We start from the raw sequence: 24,906 nt of genomic DNA on the forward strand, positions 1-24,906 counted from the left end.
GGGGGGGGGGGGGGGTTGCATACTTTTAAACATACTAAACCACCAGTAGGTGGCGGTAAGTCACTTAATGAGTGAGTCATTCAACCGATTCGTTCAAAACGCTGAATCATTCAGTAACAAAACACCGCTGAGTGTTGCTTGGAGAATGTTTAATACTTCTTCTGTGATCTTTGTTTGGAACTATTTTCGTTGTAGAAATAGAACAAAAACAGTAAACATTGTGTCTAAAATGTAAGTAACCTAATAACTACCAGACTACTTTACTTGTTTATTGAAATAAAATCAATGTGACATTTGCAATCATGAAAATATTCAGCAAAATAGCTCCCTTGTCAAGGTGATACGTAACTATATTATGTTATGAATAAACTAAACATTTAGAATTTTTACCTCAGTGTGTTTCTTCTAAGTTTCTTTCTGTGTGCTGTTACGCTCATTTGTTCTCACAAAGAGAAAGCCACAACACAAAGCCACAAAGCCTCAACAGCGCGACCTTGATAACAGAAATAGCCCACACTATCAAGTATCAATCACTGTTTACTAGGGATGTAATGATTAACAGCGAGCCGGTTGAAAATCGATTCAAATATGTGACGATTCAAATCGGTTGAGATGCTAAACAAATCGCTATTCATTTAGGTGTAGGAGTTTATATGAATGTATGTCTGAGGGGAACTTACTGTCTTTAGAAAAGTTTAGATGGTATTTTTTCTTTTCATCTTGCCTCTGTATAATGCATATTAAAGTTCATAAGTTCAGCGCTGTTTCAATTTAGTTTTGTTATTTACATTTACATTATATTAAAATTTTGTAATTTAGCAGACGCTTTTATCCAAAGCGATTTACAAATGAGGACAATAGAAGCAATCAAAACTAACAAAAGAGCAACAATATGCAAGTGCTATATTAGTATATTATTACAGTATTAAATTTCAATTTCACAAAGAAATGTGCAGCATTTTGTCCAAGCAATAATAAAAGGACACATTTAATTTATAATTTGTCTTAAATCTCATTTTGTTAAAAAAAATTATAATAATCGTGAATCGAATCGTAAAATCAAAATCGTGAATCGAATCGTGAGTTGAGTGAATCGTTACATCCTTACTGTTTACGCTGAATGTAATAAAACCAGATGAATCATTATCGCGTTTCGATGCTTCGCTGGTTATTTTTTTTGTCACTTAAATTTTAGTCAGGCTATTTGTCCAGTCGGGTAAGCAAAACACAAAACAAAAATAAAACATTTTAAACTAGCTAGAAGGCTGGTCAGCTAGCTGTAGCTTGACCTATATTATTATTATTGAGAACATTATATAAACCTAGAAGGTAGTTCAACCTGTATTCCACTACTGCAATTCTGTCTGATGATCTTCGGTCTGTCCAATGATTGTAAACAGTCATTAGGTCCGTCAGACTGAAAAAGATATTTCAGCATTATTTAAGACTATTTAAGGACCCACGGACACCCTGTTACACGATCAAGGCCCAGAAACATAGCAAGGAGATCGGTAAAATAATCCATGTGACATCAGGGGTTCAACCGTAATTTTACAAAGCTACGAGAATACTTTTTGTGCACGAAAGAAAACAGCTGATACAAAACAGCATACGCAATTTACGTTCAGTGGATACTCTCCAAAATGGCGCTAGGGTGACGCGGAGGAGACGAATCGTTGAATAAAGTAGTTTTTTATTTTGCGCTCAAAAAGTATTCTCATAGCTTCGTAAAATCACGGTTGAACCCCTGATGTCGATCTCCTTGCTATATTTCTAGATCTTGAGTGTGTAAGGACCCTTGCTGTCTATGGGAGGATCAGAGAGCTCTCAGATTCCTTCTAAAATATCTTAATTTGTGTTCCGAAGATGAACGGAGGTCTTACGGGTTTGAAACTACATGAGGGTGAGTAAATAATGACAGAATTTTCATTTTTGTGTGAACTATCCCTTTAAAATGGTAAGCAAGTAGTTGTTTTTTGTTTTAGAATGTCATGGTTATATTTAACCCTACATAGATATAGTCACAATATTTGTATTCATAGCCTTCAAATTGCACAGTTACAATATTTCTATTACCTAATTATTACATTTTAAAAATGAATAATATTTGGATTTTTAACCAATTAAACAAAGAAATAGTCGACAGATTAAACGATTATCAAATTAATTGCTAGTTGCAGCCCTACACTGCATTTTATTGTTTGTAAAGAAATATAGATTCAAAGAGTCTGAATATCAATATACATACTGTATGTAGGGTTCGATATCATCTTGCGTCCATTTTTCTTTCAGGCTGAAGAGGCTGTTGAATCGCTCCAGTGTGTCCTCATGGAGATCTTCTACCCGCAGCAGTGAGATGGTCTCTGGTTTAGTGCTTCGATCTAACAGAGCTAAACCCAGAATGACACAAAACATGGATATTTACACATGAAATATCCCATATTAATTAACATAATAATAAACATACCCATGTTCTTTTTATTTGTTTTATTACAATTGTACATACAATGTATGCATGCACTGGAAACGGCTTGTGTCACCAAGACAAATTCTTTGGGAGTGTAAACATACTTGGAAATAAATCTCATTTGGATTCTGATGTTTAGCATGATGCAGCTGTTAGACCACGTGCAAGTGTCCGACTAATGTAGTTACTGCTCTGTGTGTATAAGCTGGGGTCCTCACCCGGAGCTGATCCAGTCTAGCACTCATTCCCTCAGGAACACTCTGCTGCCAAACCTCCTGGAACTCTGACAGGTTGAACTTCACAGCATTTTGCAGGAGCAGCTGAGCTGTGGCCCTACATACTTTGTCCTCATCCAGTGCGTACATCACCTGACCATCTAAAAGAAATGTGAAAAGAAAAGATAAAGGGTCCTTTATCCGTCAAATTCATAATGAACAGCGAGTATAAAAAAAACTAACCTTCAATACTGTAGTCTCTTCCATAACAGTTCAGACAGTGTTCTATCATGGCTCTGATCAGAGAACAAGTAAAATGGAGAATGCAAAAATAGCCTTTTGGATGATCTACTGTTTTTCATAATTTTCTAATCTTTCATCATAACTCACTTTGGCTCAAGGGATCCCAGCTCTTCCAGACAGACACTGAGAGGAACTTTGCTGAAAGACCAAGACTCTGAGTCCACCAGCTGGGTCACATGACCCAGGAGCGTCATCTCATAATCAAAATCCAGGATCTTCCAAAATCCTACAAACACAGGTCTGCGTTTAACAACTCACTTCACCGATAGTGAAGACATTACCCTCATAAGAGAGGGAGATGCCCCACTTATTAATATTATTCTTCTAATGGGAAATATATTGAAACATTTGCTAATTAAGTTGTTATACCACAAAATTGAAAATTAAGAAACTACTTGACACTAATTCTTTAGTAAAGCTGTCTGATTCCAACAGAATCTATAAAGTAAAGTACATATATATATATTTTTTAACCAACTATTTGTATTAATGGAACATTGTACATCAAATCAATGTAATTATAATATATATATATAAACAAACAAAATAATAAGGATGAATGAAATAAACTCTTTTTGATTTCTACACTTTTTAAGCTTATTTGGTCTATAGCAGTGGTTCCCAACCCTGGTCCTGGAGGTACCTCAACACTGCACATTTTGCATGTCTCTTTTCTCTGACACACCAATTTCAAATCTTGGAGTCTCTACTAATGAGCTGATGATTTTTAACCAACTATTTGTATTAATGGAACATTGTACATCAAATCAATGTAATTATAATATATATATAAACAAACAAAATAATAAGGATTAATGAAATTACTCTTTTTGATTTCTACACTTTTTAAGCTTATTTGGTCTATAGCAGTGGTTCCCAACCCTGGTCCTGGAGGTACCTCAACACTGCACATTTTGCATGTCTCTTTTCTCTGACACACCAATTTCAAATCTTGGAGTCTCTACTAATGAGCTGATGACCTGAATCAGGTGTGTTTGATTAAGGAGACATGCAAAACGTGCAGTGTTGGGGTGCCTCCAGGACCAGGGTTGGGAACCACTGGTCTATAGCAGGGTTCCTCAAATCTTACCCTGGAGGTCCAATGCGCTGCAGAGTTTAGCACCAACCCTGATCAAACTCAGCTGCCTGTGATTTTCTAATGATCCTGAAGACATTGATTAGCTTGCTCAGGTGTGTTTGATTAGGGTTAGAGCTAAACTCTGCAGGAAAGTGGATCTCGTGGGCCAGATTTGAGGATCCCTGGTCTATAGCAGGGGTGGCGAACGTCGGTCCTGGCGAGCCGCAGCCCTGCAGAGTTTTGCTTCAACCCTAATCAAACACACCTGAACAAGCTAATCAAGGTCTTAACGGTTATTAGGAAGCTACAGGCAGGTGAGTTTTAATTAGGGTTAGAGCTGAACTCTGCAGGGCTGCGGCTCTCCAGGACCGGAGTTCGCCACCGCTGGTCTATAGGATAAGATGCACAACAAGAGCTTTAAAATGTAAAAATTATTTTATTATCAAATAATGACTTAGGATAAGTACATTAAATAATAATAATAACCAGCAACAACATGCGGGCCGTCTGCCCAAATTCTGAGAATCCCCCCACAAACCTAAATAATTTACTGTGTCCACAAATTCTCCCAAATATGTTCATATCCAATACATATCTTATGGTTTTAGGGGTCTCTTTTCCAAATATTTAATTTTTTACATGTTTAAAGCAGACAGATCTGATTAGCTCACCGTCAATTTCACAAGCATGGACATTTTGAAGATGTGCCTCGATTTCTTCTTGCTTGTATTCTCTCAAGGAGGTCCTCCATAGTGTACTAAAAAATGAAATAAAAACAAAAACATTTGATGCCACTTCTGGACAAAGCTTTTAAAAGCACAAGCACTGTTAATGTGTTGGTAATTCAATAATGAAGGAAATGTAGACCCCAACACGCCTAAATCGAACATATTTTGAGTACAGGTTAATAACTGCTAACTACTTCTAAACAGCAGTGGCATACCTTCAGTCCTGGCGCCTCCTCCTGCATACCCACTGCTGGCCCATCATATGGATTCTCCATGAGAAGTTTCTTCAACTTCTTTAACATTGGTCTCTGCCTTCTCAGCTCCCAGTAACAATTAGAAACCCCCCAAATCTGAGAAATCAAAAAGTTATTAGAAGACAAAATCACATCAACAGAGGATAAAATCACATCAACAGAGGATAAAATCACATCTTCAGGAAAGCCTTCTCCAGTCACCTGTGCATGCATGAGTTGAGCAGATGCGGAGATGTCAGGCAGCTGATCTGGAGTGTTACATCCCTGGACAAACAGCAGCAGGTCGTGCGTCTTTTCTTCACTGCATAGAACTGCACGCTCGTCTTTATCATCTCTGATTATTAGACTAATGAGAAATCCAGACATCACGACAGATGCATGATTCCACAACAGCATGCAATACTAAATTTTACTCAAACGTTTTTGAAATTAATTTCTGGCTAAATAATACTGAGATAGTAAGTTGCTATTTCAGCTAAAAAGGAAGTAATAATAGCTAACTTACTTCTTGCCTGCTTCAATGTGTTTACAAAGTGTTTCATCCAGTTCCATGAGACAGTAATCGCCCGACGATACATTGCCTCCGAAAGAAAGACAGTAAGTGACGGGCTGCAGGTCTTCTTCTTGTACTTTAGCGATTTGTAGCGTGGCTTGAACCTCTTTTAATGTCCTCATGCTGTAAGAATTTGTTTTATCCAAGTCGACTCAACAGAAAGGCTTGTGCCGTTGTCAGCGCTCAACTTTCCCGCAAGGTTGATTGACAGCAGAAAGAGCCAATGAAAGTGTGTCACCGTCACTTGTCCACTAGATGGCGCTCCATGACACGATGTCATTTACTGGCCGCGTTCTTTTCGGGTTTTTTGATGCTCACAAAAATGTGCAGAGCCATTGAACACTAACTCCATACAGTATCATGTCCAAAAGAGGCGTTTTGTGTTTTCTTTATACATCATGTCCCATGTTTTATCTCTAAAAAATGCTCTTCATTGACGCTGTTGCCCTTGGTAGACGTACACTTACTTGAGAAAAACTTTAATGGGGCAAAATTGTTTGTTGTGGTGGACATATGACTTCACAGCTGTGGACTGTTTTGTCATTTTAATAATAAAATAAATGAATAGATAAATATAATCACACAATAAACATGTATTAAAATGGTTTATGTTTATCTCACTCTTTTCAAATTTTTAAAACGGCAATAATTTATATTCTTTTTTTATATATATATATATACATATATATAAATAATTATAGGTTTTTAGATTTCAGAATTTGAAATATAGGTCTGGGACTATAAAATGCATGCTAATGCCTAAACAAATGTATCTTTTTTTTTTGTTTTGCATTTTAAATAATTGTAAATCATTTCTTTTACTTTTTATTGTTCTTATGCACCTGATATGGTATGATATATTTAATTTTAAAATCGAAAAAAATATTTAAACATTTTAAAATAGCCTATACAAAGCGTTCTGAATTACCACTGTTTATGAAATGTGCTTTATTAGATCAAATAAATCAAATCAAATCAAATCAAATAGAAGACGATTGAAAAATAGCAAAAGTAAAGGATGGATGAATGGTAAAAATCTAATATTTATTTATTTTAATGTTCAAGACTTTCATACAATACAACGTAAAATGTTTAAACCCATATGTTTTGAAGAATCATCAGCATATGTTGTTACATTCACGAACGAAACATTTTGCTGGGTGTTTACAGTGAGTATTTGGGAGTAAAGCATGCAGTAAAGTGCTGAACTCTAGGCTCCGCCCCTCATGGTGAACTCCCCCTCTGACTGACTGAGGATGGTCATGTTGACTCGCCTGCAACACGGGCAGTAACGTGCCTTCGGTGAAGAGCAGTAAACAATCCACAATAGCATGAAGAATACGAATCGTCCCGAGTCTGTCTTCAGGAATAATCTGCTGTTTGAAGCTTCGGTGTCATTTATTGCAAGGCTTTGCGGTTCATGTGCATTTAAACACACGGACTGACTGGATGCACTGATGACTGAGGGCACTTGATGGCACACAAAACGACGAGTTAACGTTACTTCGAGTCGTTTTGACCTGTGATCAGCTGAACAGTGATGCTCTTTAAGTGACACCGCTGCTGTTACTCTGCAAACATAAATTCAGATCAGCCTGACGTCTCTGCATCGGAACTAATAAGGTAAACAATGCTTTCTCCTTCGTATCATTGCGTGTTTATTTCGATGTTCTTACATTACGCAGACTGATTTGAATCTTTCGGATATTGCTTATGTAAAATAACAATACTAATAATAACATGCTGCTGTGTTCTCACTCATTCCATTTAACTGGGCAGTTCGTCTACCTCAAATATTACCGGTGTCATAACAAGCATCACGCCCCAGTCTGCCATATGAGAGGCGTGTTCAGTACACCCAATACAAACCCAAGCACGCTGTGCGTGGCAGGTCATTTCGCAAACAGCCTTTTTCTCCTCCAAATGCTGATTTGTCACGTTTGCGTGTATGATTTTATATTCAGCTTGGCTGTCAGAGATGGACGGCATCGGGAACACCATGCAGAAGAAGGCTGCTGAGTTGGAGCGCATGGCCGAAGTCCTCGTTACAGGAGAACAGTTACGGTAGGTGTGGCTTGACGCCCCAATTTCACGGACGCGACGCGTCAAAACCAGGACGCTGCCATTTAAATGAACGAAACTGCAAGCGCGCGACGTCGCTGGTTTGTCGCGTCGCTATCAGTAGATCTCTTCAAATGTGGCACTGCGAGTAATTGAATAATGATTTCAGAATAGGGTGTCATGTGTACCCTTTACTCCTTTATTAAACATTTTGGATTTAAATATAGTGGGTTTCGCACATAAAGATAGGCGGTCGGTACACCCATTTGTCATTACACAATATATATATTTCGTGAAAATAAAATTCACCCAGTTTTTGTAAATGCATAATATAGATATAAATTGTGAATTATTCATTTATTTAAAAAAAAGTAAATTTTTTTGATTAAGGTTTCTGACATTTGTTTGTAAACATACTGATGTGCACAGATAAATGATTTATAAAAACACTGCAATATCCCATACAAAAATAATCATTTTATTGTCATGGTGGCTTTAATCAAAATCAGTCTTTTGGTGAAAATGTCAGACTTTTTCCTTGTGACGTATGGCGGACTTATCCGGTCATTCAGGTGGTTCACCCAGAAATGAAAATTCAAGAAGATATTTTGAAGAATGTTGGTAACCAAACGGTTGCCATTGACTTCCATAGTATGGGGAAAAAAAATCAGTGGCTACCAACAACTGTTTGGTTTCCTGCATTCTTCAAAATATCTTCTTTTGTGTTCAACATTTTTGTTTTTGGGTTAATTATCCCATTAATGTATTCAAGGTATTTTGCTGCCTGCAGCCTGAGAGTGTCTCTGTGACCCTACATAGGGCAGACAGTTTGGAAAATTGATGGATGGAGATAGTAAAAGTGTGTTTCTTTCTTTCTTTTTTCTTTTCTTTTTTTTTTTGTTAAAGTCTTGGTTTACACATATATTCATAAGGTACACAAAAGACACCCTTTTAATGGAATGACCTCTATGAATCTGCTGGAGAGAGTCTTGTATAACACTGAAAAAAATATTTTTGTTTGCAGTTGATCACAACCAATGCTAATTTTTATGCATAATGTGACTGATTGGTGCTTTTCCAGACAGCTGCTCTGTTTGCGGTCAACTGTGAAGTGATAGCGAATGAAGCAGAAAGGTGTTTAGTCGATACATCTGATTAATGATTGCTGAATCCCAGTACACGACACAGTAGTTTTTTCAGCATTACAATGTCTAGCAACTTGAAAACTGGTTTTTATTGAAAACTTATCTACAAGCTGTTTTATTTCACAGGATTTCACATTCAATGTCCTGAATGTGCTTTAGTTTCAGGTGCGTATAATAATAATAATGTTAAGGGCCTCTAACAGACCCCCTGGAGGTTAAGACATCATTTTGTGGGTGAGAGAGATTTTATTTCCTAGTTGTGTGGGAATATCAGAATCATAGGACTGGTTCTGTTATCCTAGGTCACAGTGAACCAGTTTTATCTGCCGATTGCTGGTATCACTTTGCTATGTACAGCTGACTCAGGTTTGTATAATCAGTAATCAGGCAGTGACAGCAGGCCCACATTTTACCCGGTCCCAGCTCAGGCATGCTTGATTCTGGTATCGGGCCGTCAGGTTAGCTCTACCCTATCTAGGTTTGTTGTTGGTAGACAAAACTGCATTAAGTTCAGTTTGCGGACAGGTTTAAATGAGAAGAATACACTAGGGGTTTTCATCTGGAGATGCAGTACCTCCTCAAAAATATTGATGGACAAAATAATCAGAAGTATAAAAAAAGAGAAAGATAATGAACTTTAAGATAAAATAGTAAGTAGAACACTCATTTTTTTTGTGGAGTAACATTTTCCAACAGCGTATAAAGTTTATCACTCCCTTTGGTCACGTCTATACGCAGTTATTATTGTAGTTTGACATTTTTAAGGTCATTTTTATTTTATTTTCACTTTAGCTTAGTTTTCATTAGTTTTCCCTGTATCGCTGTTTGTTTTAGTTTGATTGAGTTTTCTAGTTTCAGTTTATTTAGTATTCCGTTTTAGTATTTTAGGGCTACCAAAATACTACTGTAATATAAAATTGCTAATTGCACATTTATTTTCAATTAATTTAAAATAAATGTAATGGTATAATTTAAAAATGTTCATCAGCTTTCAATTTCTCAACAGTCCTGTGTTGTTATGGCATTTTCATTCTTAATGCAGGCGGGGTGTAAAGGCCCTTTTACGTTAAAAATGATATATATGACGATAACTATAGCAATAACTGTATCAGTGTCCACACCAACACACAGTATTGTTCTGTTTATTATAAGTGCATGATGCACTTTTGTCATCTGCCACTTTAAATGATCGAGGTCTTTAAAGCAGGATAGATTCTAATTGGCTGTCAGTGTTTTTATAGTTCATTAGCGGGAAAACAAACAATGTGAAAGTGATTTCAACAATATCGTTCCTCTGTGTCATTATGGTTATAGTCATGCTGTGGACTCTACTATTCTTTTACAATTAGAACGATTTTTAAAACTATATCTTTATTCTATAGTTATCGTCCTTAGTGTGAACGGGCCTTAAAGGGGTCATATGATGCTGCTAAAAAGAACATTATTTTGTGTATTTGGTGTAATGAAATGTGTTTATGCGCTTTAAAGTAAAAAAAACACATTCTTTTCCACATACTGTACATTATTGTTCTCCTCTATGCCCCGCCTTTTTGAAACGCGTCGATTTTTACAAAGCTCATCAGTCTGAAAAAGCGAGGTGTGCTGTGATTGGCCAGCTATCCAGTGCGTTGTGAGACGGAAATGTTACGCCCCTCACATACTGTTGATGCCGTGTCCGGCCGGAGCGACGAGACAAAAACATTAAAACCCAATACAAACGAGGCATTTGTTGCATCCAGTGGGGACATAATTACTGATTATAATGACTTATACTGTCTTTTTACGCGTTGCGTTGCATTGCATCGCGCCGCGTAAACATAAAACTCTGTCTGCATTTGTGATCAGAGAAATGAAGAACAAAGTAGTTTCGCTTTCACAACGAAGCACACATCGTCTTCAGGACATGGCTGCAGCATCATCAAAACTACAGTGAGAATAAAAGTTACGTCTTCTTTCTTTGCGTGAACATTTGGGCGGCATTATGCAAATCTTCCCACATAGTGAGGTAGATATGTGGAGGCGTGTTAGAACGAGCCGTTTTAGGTAGGTGTGGCTGACTCTGAACTTTTATAAAGAATATCTCTTTGGATTTGAGACTTTAGTCTTTGCAACTTTACAGATCTTCTTTATGCACCAAGAGCTTGTAACACTCCAAAGAGAAAGGAAAAATTGAAATCGCTTCATATGACCCCTTTAAAGTTTTCAAGTTTAATAGTATATCATGTGTCAAAAACTAAAATGAATTTGGGACCATTATTGTTTTATTTTAGTTAGCATTGTAATCATTAAAATGTATTTTAGTTTAGATTCCATTTAGATTCCAAGTTATGTTAGTCTTTATTTTTATTTTAGTTTTCGTTTTTGTTTTTCATTTTCATTTTCATTCACGGTAATGACGCTGCATCCCAATCAAATTAACTGGATATGACTTGATATGACTGGATACAAAACATGAAATGATCATTAATTCGAGCCAATTAGTCCATTAGTTCCATATGACTGCAATCCACATAAACATTAATTTGCTTCCTCATTTTACACGTCACCCACATGCCACTGGAATACACCAGGTGTAGCTGACGTTTCACTCAGGCTATTATTTGGTAATGTTGTACCACACGTCTCCCATTGCTCTGTTGTTTGGTGTCAAAAAGTGCCAAAGTGCACTTTAATGGTGTGAACTACTGGCTGCACACTGCTACAGACATGTGAGTCTTTGTTCAGTCACTTGTCAGCCCCATGCCGTTGTGTCAACTGCTGTACGACTGCTTGTTGCTGATAATATAATTGAGAATATGTAGCTATCAGTGTTAAGACAAGATATGATGGACACAGTTATGGGGTGCGTAACCTTTGCCAGCAAACTTTGAGTACTTTTTATGGTTTACTGTAGTTTCTGTTCTTGTGGTTATGAACGAATTAAAGTATGTGTTTTTACAGCTCTTAAAGGGACAGTTCACCACAAATGGAAGTTATGTCATTATTTACTCATCCTCATGTTGTTCCAAAGTCAGTGGTGTTGAAAACATTCCAGACTCCTTTGACTTCAATTGTAGAATAAAGAAGAAAGAAATGCTTGGTTTTAAATGACATGAGGGTGAAAAAAAAAATCATTTTTGGGTGAAAAAAAGAAATGAAAATAACCAAGGTTTGGCCCGGTCATCATAAATTCCTTAATCTAATACAGAGGATTAAGTGAAAGCTGCAGTAAAACTATTGCATAAGATCAAATGACATAATGGTGAATACAATTAGACAAATCCAATCCAATTATGATATGGACCCAAGACATAATAGACAAAAGCCACATGTTGGAACCTGAATTTTGACAAAACTCAAGGCTAGTCTAAACACATTACACATTAGGTGACTGGAATATGAATCTCCATGTTGTAATTGTCTCATTCTATGCCATTTGTCTGTTTTCGTATCTGTTCTACTTTTTAAGACAAATCTTTTTAAGTAATTTTAGGCTGAATCTTCATGGATTGACCTAGGAATGATATAGCTGCCTGTGTAAATGTAGGTATGGATATCCGTTTTAAAAAGTGTGTTGTGAAGTTACAGGTTTTGTATTGCTGGTTATTTCATGCTGGTTGCTGAATGGAGAATTCACACCAAAAAGGTGGAAAGATGGCTGTTGATCTGATTTATTTTCTGTTTTCCAGCCTACGGCTCCATGAGGCTAAGGTGATCAAAGACAGGAGGCATCATCTCCGCACCTACCCAAACTGCTTTGTGGCCAAGGAGATCATTGATTGGCTAATTGAGCACAAAGAAGCATCTGACAGAGATACTGCCATCAAGATCATGCAGAAACTTCTTGACCAGAGCATCCTTCACCATGGTGGGTTTGTCCACCACATACTGTACTTGAATTCCTATATTTGTATTCCACTATATTAAAGGAATTGTTCACCCAAAATTGAACATTCTGTCATCATTTCCTCATGTCATTCCAAACCTGTATGAAGATTATCCTGACCACTGTTTTCCATATAATGAATGTGAATGGGGACTGAGGCTGTCAAGCTCCAAAAAAAAATCTAAAAATCTCCATAAACGTATCATAAAAGTGGTTCATTAGAATTGTGCTCTGTATTACAAGTGTTCTGAAGCCATTCAATAGCTACAGTATGTTGATGAACAGACTCACATCAATTGGCTTCACTGTACAATTTTTTTTCCATTTTTGAGCTTCGTTGAAGGGGGAAGGTCAATGAATAACAGCCTAAATTTCAGACAGTATCACAGTATCAAAGTCATATTGACTGCTTTTATGATATTTTTTGGGTGAATTTTTTTTCCATTTTGGAGCCTATAGAGGCCAAGTCCCCATTCACTTTCATTATATGGAAAAGAGCAGCAAAGATAAATGACAACAGAATTTTCATTTTTGGGTTAATGTTCCCTTTAATATTTTATGTGCAAAGGTATGACAAACCATGATCTCTGTTACACTGTCGATGAAACCAGTTTGATCTTTAAACCATTGCTTGTAGCAGTGTCTTCCTGTGTATTGTTCACTTTTACAACAAACCTGTTTTGAATCTGTTTGTCCTCACAGTTTGTGATGAGCACAAGGAGTTCAAAGATATGAAGCTGTTCTACCGTTTCAGGAAGGACGACGGAACCTTTCCATTGGACAGCGAAGCCAAAGTTTTTATGAGAGGCCAACGGATATATGAGAAGTAAGCGCTTTCATACATCATTAAAATTCTGAGAGATTATTGGTTTATTAATAGTTTACTGTTTTATTTGATGTCCATTTGTTAAGCATTAACATTATCATGTTTTCCTCTTCTCCATATTCATTATTGAGGTAGAGGTTGTTAAAGACCAAGCAAGGTAGTTTCTACTCTTCCTCTCTAGGATGTGATTGTGTTGTTGTTCATGTGCGACACAGGTCTGTACATATTGATTTTGAACATTTGGAGTCTGTCCGGTAAATGAACAGTATCCATAGAAACAGATTTCAAGCAGATTGAGCATGCTGTGTTCCAGCTGGTTACATTTAGAAGTAGCTGCTTTACCTGCAAGTTGTTGCTTTGCTGATGTATCTCAGCACAAAACCACACTCTAAAGAGAGAAAATTCTTCCTTTTGGCTTACTGTTAGTGAACTTTTAAAAAAAAAAAGTTGATTTCATATTCATTTTATTTTATTAGTTTTCCAGTCTTGTTTTTGTCTTGAACTTGTCCTGTCTTGACATCGGTATTTAAAAAAAAACAAAAAATTTTAGCATGTTGTGTACACTGAATAAAACTGGTGGTAAAAAAGTTTTCACTCAGAAATTGCAAGTAAATTTCACAAATAGTTACAAAAAAAATGGTAAGTAACACATTGAATTAAACATGATGTTTTGATGTAGAAAAACTGAAATTGTATTTTCTTGTAACACATACTCCAATAATCTTATTTACATCCTCAAATAATTATTTTTTACAGTGTACTGTTATCCACTGTTGTACATGACTCGACAGTTAAACAGTTATTTGTTTTAATTACAATTATATAAGAAAGTAGCAAATACATAAGTGACCTAGTAATTTCTAAATTAAATTAATTTCAAAAGTAATTTAGTCATTAGTTATTAACATATTTATGTAATGATTAATTATTCAATAAAGAGGTTTGTAAAATGTTACTTAGATTTTTATAAAACTGGTCAAGGGGGTCCTGACGTTTTGTTTTTAAATGTCATTACACTTTAAAATTATTATTATTGTATTAATATTTTTTAAGCATGTAAAATTACTTCTGTTTAATCACTATTGAAGGTCTCTTTGAAAGATGATTATAATATCAGTTCATAACTTCAGTTCAGTTTCAGGTCTTAATTTAGCTTTACAATGGATCAAATATAAGGCAAGTACTTTTTGGTTGTATTTTGGTTGTGAAATACTGAATTAGTTGAAGCAAGGTTAATCTGAGCCATGAATGGTTTACCCATCTTGCAATAGCAGCTCGTGTTTGCTCTGCATTTATGACCAGAATAAGGTCGAGGTAGCAGCATGTTGTCTCTCTGTCCTGCTGCACTGTAGACGTTCCTCTGCGGGCCGTCCTGCTCTTGCATAACAGGAAGATGAAGTCCAGCGGGAGACATCTGTCACACAAACCACCAGTGTGCTTTTATGTAATCACCAGGGACACATTTGTGCTTGTGGTTAGTATTTGCAGACTTTGCTCTTAGGGAAGCTTATTTGGTTCCCTTCTCATTATTGCTGAAGAGCTCAGTCTGCTGATGGAGTATAAATATAAAATGTTTTTGGGAGTACTGTATATGGAGTATTCTGTTTGATTATGGGTTAAGAGACCTACATATGAAAATGGCCAGGAATGTTTTGCGATCCATTTCTAAGCAACCGTGATTAGCCTTTGTCAACTACCTTGGTATTTTTGATGCCTTCCTGGTGTCGTGGAGATTTTGAAAAGGATTGTTTGCCAGTGTTCTCAGTATATCTATACTGTGGGCTTGGGTTACTAAAGCCAAATGTAAAAAGAGGCGTATGGCCCCTTAAATAGCTCCAAGAACTTCCTGCTTCGATGTTTATTCAGATTGTTCCCTTTTGTCCTAATGGAGGTCTTTTGTTGTAGTAGATGTTGAAAACATATAGTAGCATCTGGATCCCTTTACTTCTAGACGTCCACCTAGAATTCCACTACTGTAGAAATGCATGCAGAAAAACAAAAAATGTCTGTATTTACTATTTTTATAGAAGGGTTAATAGTGCTTGAGGGAACTGAATATCACATCCACCGTTAAACTATAAAGATTTTTTCACTTCCACTTCCACTTTAATCATCAGTTCAGATTTGAGCTTGCCCAGGCAATATTTTACTTGGCTCTACCCCCAAAACAATATACTTGTTGTCTTTCAGCAACTTACTTTGATTAAATAAATAATAATAACAACAATAATAATAATCATTTATTTATATTTCTTTAAAATTGTTATTATATATATATATAAAAAAAATTCTTCTTATATTAGTTTTGAACATATGTTTAATGTAATATATGATAAAGAAAATAAGGAAATAAAAAAACAATGAGCACAACAGCACACACTGAAAGTTATAGATGCATACTGAGGTAAAAAAAAAAGATATTTATAATATATGATTGAGGTAAGCAACATTACACGACCAAGATGTTTCCCCGAATATCAACACTATTGCAATGTGACATTGATTTTATACTATAGAAGTTCAATAATTTTTTTTTTTACATTTTAGACAAAATATTGACTGGTTTTGCTCAATCTCGCTGATGAAAATAGTTCCCAATCAAAGCCACAGCAGAACTGTTGTGTGTCTCCAGGCAACACAGCAGTGTTTCATTACTAATTGAATCAACTTTTTTTCAAATCTTACCGACCCCAAACTTTTGAATGATGGGGTACATCAGCTGTATTCAACAGATTTTGCAAAGCAACCGTGTTCAAAACATTATCTTGCCTAATGAGGCAAATTAAAGTTCCATCAGCTGAGCCAAAACTCTCTTACCCTGGGACCGGGCCATCAAGCCACCCCTTATTTTTGAGCACTGACATGATTTCTCATGATTTGACAAGACTGCAGCACTAAGTGATATTTAGAGAGAGAAGCGTTGCATCACACGCGTACTATGCAACCAGATCTGTGGCTTTCAGTGTTGGTGGAGCATTCAGGATATGGTTAAAATGGTGACCTGCTAACAGAAAATCTAGATATAAAAGAATGATGATCAAAAAACGGAAAGGGGCTTTAAACTAGGTCAATGTCACATTTGTTTTCTTGCAAAAGTCAGTCATTAATATATGGTTGATCAACTGCAAGCAGTTTGAAATCACAGTTTGCGCAAGAATAGTCTCAATATGTACAGGGCAAACATTTAATACAGAGGCTCATATTGCTGGCACAGTATGTTGACTGATAGTCATTTGTGCCCTTGTTTGGCTCATTGGGTTGTTTGCTCAAGCTGTTTCAGATGTATCATACTCTTTTTCTTGACCCGAATGGCCTGCAATTCTAATATCTACTGTGCATATGCTTCTATTATAAATATTCAGTTCTGAAATTGTGGAAGAGTCAGCGAGAGTTTTATTTTCCTCAGCTTTCCTCACATTTTCTCTGAAGACTTGTATCTCTTATAGCAATCTTTATTTTGCTATGGTAATGTGCTGACAGCTAAACAGCGTGTCTTTGTCAGTGGCACGCATGAAAGCATTTGGTTTTGACCCGTCAGCACCTGCCTTTGAATGGCGGAGAATGTTGCATTTCTTGAAGCTTCTGTTGCTCTTCTTTTGCTGTCGTATTTAGCAGCACCAATGAAGTTTGACCTTGTTTTTGGTGAAATGTGAAAATCTCTTCACGAATCTTGCTGTTTTGTGGTGAATGATCTCTTAATGATATAAGCAATGCGTTTGACATGTTAATAAGTAAGCTGTCCCGCTCCACAGGTTGATGAACACTGAAAACACCCTGCTGCAGACGCGTGAAGAGGAGGGTGTGACGTATGAGCGGACGCTGGTGGCCTTAGAGTTTATAGACTGGCTCCTGCAGGAAGGTGAAATGCCCACCAGAGAGGAGGCCGAGCAGTTGGGACGCAGACTGCTGGAGCACGGCATCATTCAGCATGGTGAGATCATGGGCAGAATAGAGTCCTGCAGCATACACGCATACCTTAATCAAAGTCATGTGGTCTGACCCCTGCAGACCCTCATGATTGTGTGTCAAGTTCGATACGGCTTGTAAAAAAAATTTGTTAAATTATACTTTTTTTTTTTCAAATTGTGTATTTTTGGCATGCAACAACAACAAAAACCCATTATAATTTGTATTTAAAAAATGACACAAAAAAATAAAAGATTAAAATGAAAATTCCATAAAAATTTTGTTTTAATTATTAACATAATTGATTATATAAAAATGCGTTTTAATTTTTTTCTTTAAATAAAGATTAAGATACACTCACGTGTATTAAAGGTATGATGAAAATATGTTATTACTTTTTACTTGATAGTTACACTACATGACATTTTTTGTATTACATTAAATGTAAACCTTTCTTGAAAAAAAAAACTAAATACATTAAATCAAACTTTCATTTGGTCATTTAAATTAAACATAACTTTAAAGTTATGGACCTACTGAACCAAGTCATAGATTGACATTGTTCTAGATGGCATTGTTCCTGAATTATAGTTCATGGTTTGCTGCATGAACTTAAAGGGATAATCCACCCAAATATTTAAATTCTATTATGACAGATTTTTAAGAATGTTGGTAACCAAACTGTTTATACTCCCCATGAATTCCATAATATTTTTTCCATGCTATGGAAGTCAATGGGGACCAATAAATGTTTGGATATCCACATTCTTCAAAATATCTTCTTTTGTGTTCATCAGAAGAAATAAATTCATACAGGTTTAGAACGATTTGAGGGTGAGTAAATGATGACAGAATTTTCATTTTTGGTGAACTATCCCTTCAATACTGTTTATTTGACCATTGAATTGTAGTCTAATTTGCTCATCATGACATGCGTCATCCTTTAAAATATACATGCATTGAAGTAAACGTGCAGTATTACGTCATTCGTGTTATTAAATATGATATGGGGGGATTGGTGGAGTCATGACTAAACAAGAGGAAAGACTCTTTGATGGTCAGCAACAGATGGGCATACCTCTGACCAGGCAACAGCCAAACACAGCGTGACACACTAGAACACATCTACACAAAATTATTCACATGCGTAACACACAGCCGTGTGTATACACACACCCAATACAAACTCGCACACACACACACACACACCCAAACACACAAATAGTGGTTACCATAGAACAGAGCTATATACCCTTCAGTTCAGTCACACACAACAGTCACATGCACAGCAGCACAATCAGAGCCCTGTTGGGTCTGATACAGTGTCTTTGTTTGACAGCACCTTTCCTGTCTGAATTCTGCTGACTTTGAGAAATCTGCTTATTCTGCTAAAGGCATTACAGGCCGCCTCCTCTGACCTCTCCCACTGCACAGAAAAAACACAAATGTTACATTAAATTAAATTGAGACAAACTTTTCAACTCAATTAAGTTAAGCCTTAAAAAAAGATGCAATGGATTTCTTTTCAAGTAATTAAATGTTTATAATTTATATATAATGCATATACCCCCTTTTAATATTTTTAATTTCCTTTTTTTTTGGCAACTGATACATTTTTTCAGGTGTGCAACAAGAAATAAATGCAAATTTTTTAATTGTACTTATATTTAATATATAACAAAGTATTATTAAACGAATTTAATTACTTTTATTAAAAAAATAAAAATTTTAAATAAGTCATTGTTCACTAATTTATAGCCTTAGTTTAAGCGAGAAATGCACAGACCAAAACCTGCCAAATTAAGAGTCAATCAATCCTATTTCTCAGCTTAAATAAATGCACACTTGCCAAGGTTCAACAGTTCTATATTCTTGTTTCTTTACTACCTCATAACTGAATCAGTGTCTCTTTCTATATTATGTTCATAGGCGTGCAGATATTAAATAAAGCAAAAACCACACCATAACTGAACAAAGGTTTGTGCCCTGACTTGCATTTAGCTGACACATTTGGATACAGTCAAAACAGCAAGCAGATCATGACAGGGCATCCTGGGAAATCTGCTGTTTTAAACCAACAAATCAGTGAAAAACTAATTATTATAATTTTTTTGCCCACAGCAGTAGGGCAAAGGATACGGTAGAGATGAAAGGAAAAAAGAAAAGCAGGTTTTCAGCCTCTCTTGCTATTTTGCCACTTCTGGCCCCCCTCAACCTCTAGCTGTCAGCGGAGAGGCCCCCTGACATGAAGTTGTATAACTGCAATGTTTCCCTCACATAGACTTTACTGGGCAGGCCGCCCAGGTATATAAATGGCCTCCTAAGTATATTAGGAGAAACATTTTTGCTTTTATTATTTTTATGCTCTTATACTTTTTTTTAATCCACCCGAAATAATGAAATCATCCGCGATCGATTACGGCTGAGGGCTCAGCCCCCCTGTGGATAAAATCCTAAAACCGCCCCTGGTATCGTGTAGCGACAATAGTCTGAGATATCGCCTGTGGCTGATGCCTTTGACGATTGCTAGACGATTGTTATTTTTATCAGGTTAGTAATATTATCTAATTAATATTAGGTCTTAGTTGTTCTATCATATTTCTTTTTTTTTCTTTTTTAAATACAAATTCAGTCATATTAAAAATATTTTATGACATGACATCCATATGCTACTTGACTAAAAATATATAATGTGTAGTTAATAGATCACACTAACATTAGGCTGCTTTTAGCCTTACCCTGGAGTTTGTTCACTCTCCGGCTATGAATCTAAGTAAGTAAATAATTAAAGGGGTCATATGATGCGATTTCAAGTTTTCCTTTCTCTTTGGAGCGTTACAAGCTGTTCATGAATAGATAAGATCCCTAAAGTTGCAAAGACTAAAGTTTCAAACCCAAAGAGATATTCTTTATCAAAGTTAAGACTCGTCCCCGCCCCTCTAAAATGTCTCGTTCTAACACGCCCCCACATACCTACGTCACGATGTGGGAAGATTTGCATAACGCCACCCAAATGTAAGAAGGCGTAACTTTGATGCTCGCTGTAGTATTGTTACCGCCGCCTCCATGTCGTGAAGACGCTGTGTGTTTCGTTGTGAAAACGAAACTACTTTGTTTGGCCTTTCAAAAGAGGACACATCAAAAAATCAGTGGTTAAGTTGTATTTACAACACTGTTCCAGAACAGTTCAAACCAAATATTCAGATGTGCAGCGCATTTTACGGAGGACGAGGACTGTTTCCTGGGAGAGTAGCCTACAATGCCGGGGTTCCGGTGAATTCAGTTCCCCTGTTTCCCCTTCGGCGCGCATGCTGACCATATACAGTCTATGATGCTGACAAATAATGCTGACTCACAGCCTGTAAGTTCGTTTTCATATTTAAAGGATTTGCCACTGACGATTCAAACGCGAGTTTTGAGCAGTGTAGAATAGCGCTTGTTGTTTGTCATTTCTCCAATCACAAATGCAGACATGGTTTTATGTTTATGCGGCGCGATGCAATGCAACGCAACGTGTAAAAAGACATTATAAATCATTATAATCAGTAATTATGTCCCCACTGGATGCAACAAATGCCTCGTTTATAATGGGTTTTAACACCAAATACACAAAATAATGTTCTTTTTTAGCAACGTCATATGACCCCTTTAAATAAATTAGCATGATAATATCATGTATCGGATTTGTCACAGGCTGACGATATGACTAAGGAGCATATCGCCCAACACTATTGAGCTTGATTGTGAATTGCACTGCACTGTGTCGAGAAGCATGTGTAAATCTGTTGTCAGTTGTAGCGTCTGGACCACTCCAACACACAATATATATTTTGTTAGCTAGGTATTGCAGCTAGTGAAAGTTGCACTGTACAGTTGTACAATGAATAAGCATGAAATGCATATGACACATATGAACTCATTCCCCCTCCATTAGGGTGGAGATGGCAGTGATCTCTCCAACCAGAAAGCATGTTCTCTGCTTTTCCTGCTTTTGCCTGTGGGATGAATGTGCCCAGCTGTATGTGTGGGAGTTTTGTTCAGGAGGACTCAGTGAGTGGAGGGTTTAGATTAGTGAAAACGCAAGGTTTTTTTAGCATGATTTGAGCTAAAGAAGCTAGATTTTAATGCTGAGTTATGTCCATCAAATAATCAATGTTTATTTAATTTGTATAGAAATTCTAAATTAAAAGACAAATCAGTATTTTTTTTTACCCGTTTCATCAGTTTTACAACAGTTCTTCCTCTGCTTCAGATTAACCAGATGTTGAAGGTTTTTTATTTGACACATACATATTACATATTGATGTAGTGCAATGAAATGGTTTCCCCTAGTTCCTTGTGTCCCACAGTGCAACAACAAAAACAATAATAGACTATCAAGAATATGATGTGAACCTACCCCTGAATGTCATTTAGATGAAAAGATTTCTATTTTGAATAAATGCTGTAATGTTTTAACTTTTTATTCATCAAAGTATCCTGAAAAAATAATCACAGATTCCCCAAAAAATATTAAGCAGCACGTCTGTTTCCAACATTGTTAATAAATCAGCATATTGATATGATTTCTGAAGGAATAATGTGACACTGATGACTTGAGTTATGGCTGAAAAAAATTCAGCTTCACCACCACTGGAATAAATTATATTTAAGGGATATTAAAATAGAAAATCATAATATTTCACAATATTATGTGATATTTCATAATATTATTACAATAGTACAAATAAATGCAGCCTTGATGAGCATGAGACTTCAAAAATCAGTCAAAATCTTACTGATCCTAAACTCTTGAACAGTAGTGCATATGTATGTCATTCTTATTTTGCCTTTTGATATTTATTTGTGAATTTATATGTAATGTCATTTTAAATTTTATATTTTTCTGTGCTTTTATGTCTCTATAATGTGCTATAAAATAGAAAACTGTGGCCACTTTACACGAGTAAGCTGGAAAATGGACCAGAATTTTTGCATAAAGGCAAATCACTTGTTCTGCAAGACTAGCCATGTAGTGATAGTCAGACAATGAGGTAGTGTTTAGCTCATCTAGCTCCGCTCTCTCTCTCCCACACACATTCATCTGCATTCCTCTGCACCACAAATCATATGCATCCACTGTACTTGATTGCCCATAGCATAACCGTTTGATTTTTCTTGGTTTAAATCTTTTTTTCTAGTGTTTTAGAAATCTCAATATTTTATTTGTGTATTGATAGCATAGTTACTCAATATTTTATTTTATTTTAAATTGGTGAAAGGTGGAATGTCATGTTGAATTTTTCCTACTCTTTGTCTTTGAAATATTGACATGGCAGAACACAGTAGAAAGTTAAAGCTGTCATGTGAAACTAAATGCTGAGTTTGAAACATGATGACTCATGAGATATTATGCAAGAAGGGAGTTTAGAATTGCTCTATTATACTCCTGCATAGGATTATGGGATGGGATTCTAAGATGGGATGTGCACCTCTTACACAAACACACACAGTCTCACATACTTAGACCTGGTTAGACTGGTTTTCCTGCTTCTAGCACAAAAAGATTAAATAAGAAGAGACTTCAGCTTTTTCTGCTATTTTGCCACTTCTGCCCAATTAATGAAATTAATAGTAAATAAATGTTTTACTTCAATTAAAAAAAGCCTTAAAGTTAAAATCCAAAATATTAATATTGTGTTGACTTTTGTATTTTTTTGCCTTTCACTTCTAGATTTTAGACCATTGTGGCTTGACAGATCACGTCTTCAATCCCAGTAAACTGACATATGACCTCTTCTCTTTATGCATTTCTCATTTTTTCTCCCTAGTTTCTAACAAGCACCATTTTGTGGATGGCGGACTGCTTTACCAATTCAGGATGAATTTCCGGCGGCGGCGGCGACTGATAGAGCTTTTGAACGAGCGTTGTCGCAGCATACCGGAGAACCATGACAGCCCTTTCTGTCTGCGCAAACAGGGCTCTGAGGGGGGAAACACCAGCTTCCTTTCAGGTTAGTCCACGATCATAAAGGAAATTTGCAGAATGCATGCACAACGGTGTTCATTACACCCAGTAGTTTGTGATATTGATTTTTAGATTTAGTGGACACAGCTGTGGTCATTTATAGTGGCAGGTAGACAATGAACTTCTGGATGTGGTCTCATGCATTTTTAATTTGTTGTTGATGCGCTGCACGTGTAGATAATGAAGGACAACCAAAATCAATTTCAATGTAGTAAGGAAGTTACTGAAAGGACACACCGTGAGCTCACATGTGAAGAAGTGCATCATCTGGAAAACATTGCTTTGAACATAGTTTGAAGTGCCATATTTGTGTACAAACATCTAATAAGTTGAAAGGAGACTCACTAGTGTCAATAGATTATTGTTATTTTTTAATAATTTGTAATATAAATAATACAATAATTTTCAATAATGTTTAATAATATTTAATATGTAATAACATGTAATACATTCTCAAATATTTTAATAATCAGATGTATTACATTATGTGCAAGCATATAAGCAAATCAATCCAGTGAATTGCATACATTAATATATGATGACAAAAAAGCCCATAAATGAAGATTATTCAAATATATTACATTACTGTGACCGGCAAGTACGGCACTGAATATCAATTTATAATTTTTTTATATTGAATTAAAAAAATAATAATATTTAATAAAATATGTAATACATTTTTATGATTTCAAATAATCAAATGCATTACATTATAATCAAGCGTATGCACAAATAAATCACAATGAAAAAAAAAGTCCCTAAATTAATATTTTCAAAGACATTGTATTATTGTGACAGACGAGTACAGCATTAAATGAACACTACGAAAAGCTTTTACTAGTCCTCAATCCACCATTTTGATTGACAGTTTTATTTTTAGTTGTTCTCACAGCCTGTGAATGCTTATGTGTGCTTACTAGAGCTTTCAGGTGAGGGTTCACAGAGTTTTTGTACTCAAAGTATTAAATGTGTTCAAATAGGGAAGGTTGTATTTTCTGATCTCCACAGATTTTTTCAGACTTGTTGAGGGAGTTAAAGGGTTAGTTCACCCAAAAATGAAAATTAGCCCACAAAAATTAAAAATTACTCACCCTCAAGTCATCCTAGGTGTATATGACTTTCTTCTTTCAGACGAATCCAGTGGGAGTTATATTAAAAATTGTCTTTGATCTTTCAAGCTGTTTAATGCCACTCAGCGGGTGTTGCATGCATCAGTCCAAAAGAAGTTAAATAAAAAGCGCCCATCCATAAAAAACCCCCGTCTCACACGGCTCCAGAGGGGGGAACAAAGGCCTCCTGTAGCGAATCGATGCGTTTTTTGCCTCGTAAATATGTAAATATTTATGTAATATTACATATGTAAATACTTAGCTGCTTCCGTGTAGGACTGTTGGCGCAAGCTACATTAAAGTGATTATTACGTTTTGAATATGGATATTTTTCTTACAAAAACGCATCGATTCGCTACAGAAGGCCTTTGTTCACCCCCCGGAGCCGT

At 36.1% G+C, this 24,906-nt stretch overlaps 1 protein-coding gene and 1 pseudogene across 2 annotated transcripts in view; one reads left to right on the forward strand and one right to left on the reverse strand.

Annotated features, from left to right (window-relative positions):
• The window catches only part of LOC107581652 (sister chromatid cohesion protein DCC1-like), an 11,086-nt pseudogene extending 5,292 nt beyond the window's left edge, over positions 1–5,794 (reverse strand).
• A 1,029-nt stretch (positions 5,795–6,823) lies between these two features.
• LOC107581528 (DEP domain-containing mTOR-interacting protein-like) overlaps positions 6,824–24,906 on the forward strand; it is a 31,060-nt gene continuing 12,977 nt past the window's right edge. Inside the window, exons 1-6 of one of the 2 annotated variants that reach the window (XM_016267104.1) lie at positions 6,824–7,221; positions 7,563–7,662; positions 12,473–12,651; positions 13,372–13,495; positions 17,248–17,426; positions 23,212–23,394. In XM_016267104.1, the coding sequence (XP_016122590.1) occupies positions 7,577–7,662; positions 12,473–12,651; positions 13,372–13,495; positions 17,248–17,426; positions 23,212–23,394 (751 nt within the window). In that variant the 5' untranslated portion in view covers positions 6,824–7,221; positions 7,563–7,576. Of the gene's footprint in view, positions 7,222–7,410; positions 7,663–12,472; positions 12,652–13,371; positions 13,496–17,247; positions 17,427–23,211; positions 23,395–24,906 lie in introns of those variants that run through there. The other variant, XM_016267103.1, reaches the window with a different exon arrangement.

The sequence above is a fragment of the Sinocyclocheilus grahami genome, unplaced genomic scaffold, assembly GCF_001515645.1.
Source record: "Sinocyclocheilus grahami isolate Dianchi unplaced genomic scaffold, SAMN03320097.WGS_v1.1 scaffold36.1, whole genome shotgun sequence".
In the NCBI taxonomy this organism is placed as follows: domain Eukaryota; kingdom Metazoa; phylum Chordata; class Actinopteri; order Cypriniformes; family Cyprinidae; genus Sinocyclocheilus; species Sinocyclocheilus grahami.